At 55.7% G+C, this 5,358-nt stretch overlaps 1 protein-coding gene across 1 annotated transcript; it reads right to left on the bottom strand.

The window, feature by feature from the left end:
• Positions 1 to 2,913: 2,913 nt before the first annotated feature.
• HOXC11 (homeobox C11) lies at positions 2,914 to 5,098 on the bottom strand. Its single transcript, XM_049627613.1, has 2 exons — positions 4,417 to 5,098; positions 2,914 to 3,146 (listed from the first exon to the last, which is right to left on the bottom strand). The coding sequence occupies exons 1-2, from the start codon at positions 5,096 to 5,098 to the stop codon at positions 2,914 to 2,916; spliced, it is 915 nt and encodes a 304-aa protein (XP_049483570.1).
• Positions 5,099 to 5,358: the final 260 nt, after the last annotated feature.

Here is a 5,358-nt window from a genome sequence, read left to right as displayed (position 1 = left end):
GGGGGGGTGCTTTATGGCGGCGTCTAGACGAAGATCTTTTGTTCCCGGCCAGCGCCTCGGCTGGAGGGGATTACCCAGAGAGGCTGAGCCCAGAATGCCCCTGACCGGCGAGGGGGGTTGGACGTCCCAGGGGCCAGAAGGTGGGTTTGTTTGGGGGACAGAGACCCCTTTTTTCTCTTTTTAGAGGGTTGCCAGGGACTGGCAGGTTCCTGGGTCCGGGTCACAGAAGCCTTTGTTTTTCTTTTGCTATGACCCCCCACACATACACCCACACCCCCAGCCTTCCGAAATCCCTTCTGGGGCCAGGGATCTTTCCTGGGATGCATCTTGCAAGGAAAGTGGTAGTTGTAGGTTTTAAATCTTTTTCTCCAAAATCACTATCCATTCAGAGATTAATATTTTGCCTTATAAACAGGTTTGCTCTATAGAGTTATCTCCATCTTATTTTATAGGCAACATGGCCAGCAGGCCAACAGTATTCCTTCATACGACTAGGGGATAAATATCATGGCTAGAGGGGTCTTGCGCATACACATACATACACACACAGAGGACCCTCAGTTGCATTATTGCTGATGCTCATAAACACTGCCAGCAGTTACACACCACAGAGGACACAAGCCCTTAATGTGCATGTGGTCAGGTTTACTCCATCCTACAGCAAAAAGTATACATATAATATCCCTTCTCATGTGCAACCATAGGTACACTGACTTAAAATATTTGTGTGTGGGCACATAAGGGAATTGTGGGGCTGCCTATATACCTTAGCTTGCAAATTCCATCTGAAGACTCACATGTACACATTACAGATTCAGATACTTAAGCTGCATGGATCCCTGTCATCAAAAACAACGACGGAGCCTGGATGTGATTGTCCACCCTCAAGGTGTTTTGCCTTTCATTCCACAGAGGTGTACTGACCAAAACATTTTCTTTGACTTATATAAGAACAGTTTCCAAAGAGAGGGAAAAGATGAGAGAATTAGTTCCAAATCTTTGCCCCTAAATAACGAATTTGGAGCAGAGACTGACAGAGTGCCCCCACTGAAAGCACTTGAAAGGACTGTGGTTATCTTTATACCAAAAAAAAAAAAAAAGCAGCAAATATAGATGGGTGTGGTGAATCTCCCCATGGGTCACCTCCATATCCAGTACCCCACCTCATGCCAACCCTTTACAAAACAAATCTCTGGGGCTTTCTACTCTGGGAGACCCAATGTATAAACATCAGGGTGGCCCCAATCTAGCATCTAGTTGTGTCTGGAGGACGGACCCTGGCCATTTGTGCCTGAGGGGAGGGGGGCCCAGCCCTACCTTTCCACCCTCAGGGGCCAGTCTTGGTGAAGAAAGGGAGGGGGCTGGTTTCTCCTCCTCTTCCCTCCCTCCTTCAAAACTGTATATAAAAATTCCAATACAGTCTTCTCATGGAGAAAAAAAAAAAATGAAAGCCCTACCCTCAACCCTGCACATTTAACTGCGACAGACGGAGACATCTGGCGGGAGGGCGGTGGAGCCAAGAAAATTCCTATAAATTTAAATTCGATGATGGTTACAATTAACTCCACAACAAACGTGTACTTAAACAGAAAGCGTTGCTGGGAGTTTGGACGCAGCTCGGGCTGCACGTGAGAAAGGAGAGCTTTAAGAGTAGCACCGTAATGTCCTCAGCTTGAGAGCAGGAGGAAGCTACCGCCAGGCTCTGCCCCAGCCAGCAGAGTGAGGGTGCAGGCTCACCAGCTCCGGCCTACCTCAACTTCACCAGCCTGTCCTCACCAGCTGGGCTCTCCCCGCCTTCCTCCTCCTCCGCCTTGGGAGCACTGAGGATTTTAAGAGGAGAGGGGCTAATAAAAGGGTCAAATAAAATCATAATATTGAACAGAATGAAATATCTTTATTTGCCACCAAAAAAAAAAATTCACAGCAATCCCTCTGGGACGGGAGTAGGGTGGGGATTGCACACGTACACGCGCACTCACGCACATGGAGAGAGATAGATGATTGGAATCTCATTCCAGGCGAGTCCTCCCCCCCCCCCCACCCTGTCCCCTCTGGGTAGAAAGCAACGCTTGTGAAATTTATTTACAAAAATTCAGGCCCCAGCATGGGGGAGGCGCCCAATCCCACCTCCCTACGGCTTCCTCCACCCCAATCTTTTTTTTTTCCTTAAAAAAAAAAAAAGGGAAGTAACAACTGCATAGACTATATAGCTATAAATCCATGGAGTGGGGCACGTTTGGAAATAGGTTAGGAAACCTCAATGCACCAGTTAAGAAATTTCAAAAAAGGACTCTACACGTTCACGGGGAGAACAACTAGGCTCAGGCGGGGCCTGGGCGCAGACGGAGGTAGGACAAGGACTTTGCACACCTAACACCAGGTCGAAGGTACAGAAATTTCACAGCAAGGCAGGATCACATTTAGCTGCCCCCTAGCAGTGGGGCTAGGTGGGATAGGGGCGGGGAGCCCGAGATGTCTCCCCTCGCAGACACGGTGTCTTAGCAGATCTTTTCACTTGGGCAAGGGAAGGCTTTTGGTTCAAGGATTGTTCTCTCAGGCGCCCACGACTCTCGCCCCTCCCCCACCCAATCCAAGCAGCAAGACATTGTCGCGAGGTGTGTTTTCTTTTAAATAAAGAGTCTTGGCCTCGGAGCCAGCTATGTCCACTCGCCTTGGGTCGGACACTTCCCTTCCACCCTCTTTCCAGGCTCGGTCCCTGTCCCACAGCGAGAGTCAGACGGAAGGTGGAGGAGGTTCCAAAAAGAAGTGCGGGCGACGGCAGTGGGGGCCAGCCCTGGCCACAGTCCAGTTTTCCACCCGCGGAAAGAAGGCGAGTTAGAAAATAAAAAATAAAAATAAAATAAAATAATTTCCCCCTTTTCTCCCCCTCCCCCAAAAGGGCCCGGTCTGCGGTTACAGCAGAGGGTTTCCCGAGAAATACTGCAGCCGGTCTCTGCTTAGTTTTTTTTCTTTCATTCTTCTGTTCTGAAACCAAATTTTCACTTGTCGGTCCGTCAGGTTCAGCATCCGGGACAGCTGCAGCCGCTTCTCTTTGTTGATATACACGTTGAAGAAAAACTCTCGCTCGAGTTCCCGGATCTGGAATTTCGAATAAGGGCAGCGCTTCTTGCGGGTGCGGGGGGCGTCTGGAGGGGAGGGGAGGGGGCAAGTGCGAGGAGAGGGGAGAGAGACACGTGAGACCCGGGCGACCCCAGCCCGCTGAGCGCTCAGCGGCCCTTCTCCCAGCCCACCGCCAGGCAGCCCTCCCGCCGGGCCGGCCTGCTCTCCTCGCCCGGGCCGCGGTGCTGGGGCAAGCCCCGGACCCCCTGCCAGGTCCGGCTCGTCCGATCCCGGCCACCGCAGGGTCGGCGCCCCTCCCCTCGGGCGAGAGCCTTGGCTGACGGAGTCTGGGGGAGAAGGAAGCCAGCCGGGCCAAGTGCGTCCCGGGAGTGGGGGGGGGGCGCCTGCCCAGCCGCTGTCCTCTGCCCCTTCCTGCGCTGCCCTCCTAGTGGCTCTGAGAACCCACCACCCCTCCCCCCCCCCAAATCTAGGGGGACCGCGGAGAACAGGCGCGAAGAAGTGAGATCGGGCGGGAGCAGTGGGGAGGCGGGGAGGAAGCGAACGAGCAGGCACCAAAGCCACCCGAGAGCCGCTTCCGGGGGCCCTGGCGCCCCAGGACGCCCGGCGGGGCCGCGCCTGCCCAGCTACCGGGCTAGGCCGGCGCTGAGGCCGAGGACCGCAGTGAAACACGGAGACCCAGGCCTGGAGCCTAGGGAGCCCCCTGAGCCGCCTCTCCCCACCCCCTGTCGCCAGGCTCCCCGGCTGGCTGGCTGGGGTTCTGCTCAAGGACCCGCGAACACATAGTTTGAACATTTCAAAAATAGTTTTTAAAAGAAGCAGAGGAGTCCCGGCTGGCCTCTCCGGTCTCAGGTTCTGCTCCATTGCCTCTCCCCCACCACTCCCCCTCTCTGAGTTTCTCCCTGTCTTTCCCTCGCCCTCCCCTTTCTCCCCCTCCACCCCTCCCCTCCGTCCCACCCCCCCGGCAGCCCGGCTCCCCATCCTTCCTTAAATGCTCTTCTAAGTTCACGATCAAAGTTAATATCGCTCGCGATGGTGGCGCTTTTAAAAATTTCACAGACCGAGGGAGATAACGGGGAGGGGGGTTCACCCGGCTTTTCCAAAGAGCCCTTTTCCCTCCCTCCCCACCCCTTCTCCATCGTAAAAAGTCGAGTCGTTGGGAGAGAGGGCTTTGTAGGTTATAATAAAATCCTTTGAATGCTTATAAAACTCCACATAAAATCGGACTGACCCAAAACACGAGGCCGTCCCCGCTCCCCTCGCCTCCCCCCTGCTCTCGCCCTCCCTCTCCCGCTCCCTCCCGCGCTGCCCGCCTGTATCCCGGCCGCTGCTACCTACTGGGGGCGGCTCCCTTGGCCGGCTCCTTGGCCGCCGAGTGGGCTGAACCGGACGAGCTGGGATTCGTGTTTTCCTCCTCGGCCTCGGCCTCGGCACCCGCCTCAGCCCGGGACGCTAGTCCCGAGGCCGGGGGCGCCTCAGGCTCCCCCTTGGCCTCGCCCTTGCCCGGGCAGGGGGGCTCGGCCGGCGCGTCGCCGCCGCCGCAGTAGGCGTTGTCGAAGAAACGGTCGAAGGCTTGAGGCAGGACGCTGTTCTTGTTGACTGAGGAGTAGAAGCCGGCGGGGGCTGCGTGCGGGGCGCTGGGGTGGTGGTGGCCGCCGTAGGAGCCTTCGTTTTTCATGAGGATCTCGGTGACCGTGGAAGGAGGCAGGCACTCCCGGTGCATGAGCTCGTCGGCCGCCGCATAGCAGGAGGAGTAGCTGTTCCGGTGGTGCCACTTGCCGGATGGCTCCAGGCCATAGGAGACCTCCCGGACCGGGGGCACTTGGGCTGAGTAGGGGTAGGAGATCTGTCGAGAGGGGGCCTGGGGCAGGAAGGAGGAGACCGTGGAGAACTCGGGCACGTAGTAAGTGCAACTGGGCAGATAGAGGTTGGAGGCGCAGCTCCCTCGCTCGCCGAAATCAGCGCCCCTCTCCTTGCGCGACGGCGAGCAGAAGTTGCCCAGGTTGACCGAGTTAAACATCGTTCTCTTCTCCTGCCGGCTCCAGATGGAGGTTTTGGACCCGATCTAGCGAGGGGGGAAAATTTGGGAAGGCGAGATGACGCGTTATCCGTCTTAGTCTCTCTCCCCGAGCACGTGATCCAAAGTAGATATTGTCATATATCAGTTCGGAGCACTTCGCAGACGTAGGAGGGGTTCTCTCTTAGGTAAGATGGGGACGTTCAGGCGATTGGTTTGCAAACACCGCAGAAACATTATGAAAATCAATTGCAGATTTGTAT

This window comes from Panthera uncia, chromosome B4 (genome assembly GCF_023721935.1).
Source record: "Panthera uncia isolate 11264 chromosome B4, Puncia_PCG_1.0, whole genome shotgun sequence".
NCBI lineage: Eukaryota > Metazoa > Chordata > Mammalia > Carnivora > Felidae > Panthera > Panthera uncia.
Note: the sequence above shows the minus strand (reverse complement) of the source record. Positions and strands in the feature narration are given on the sequence as shown.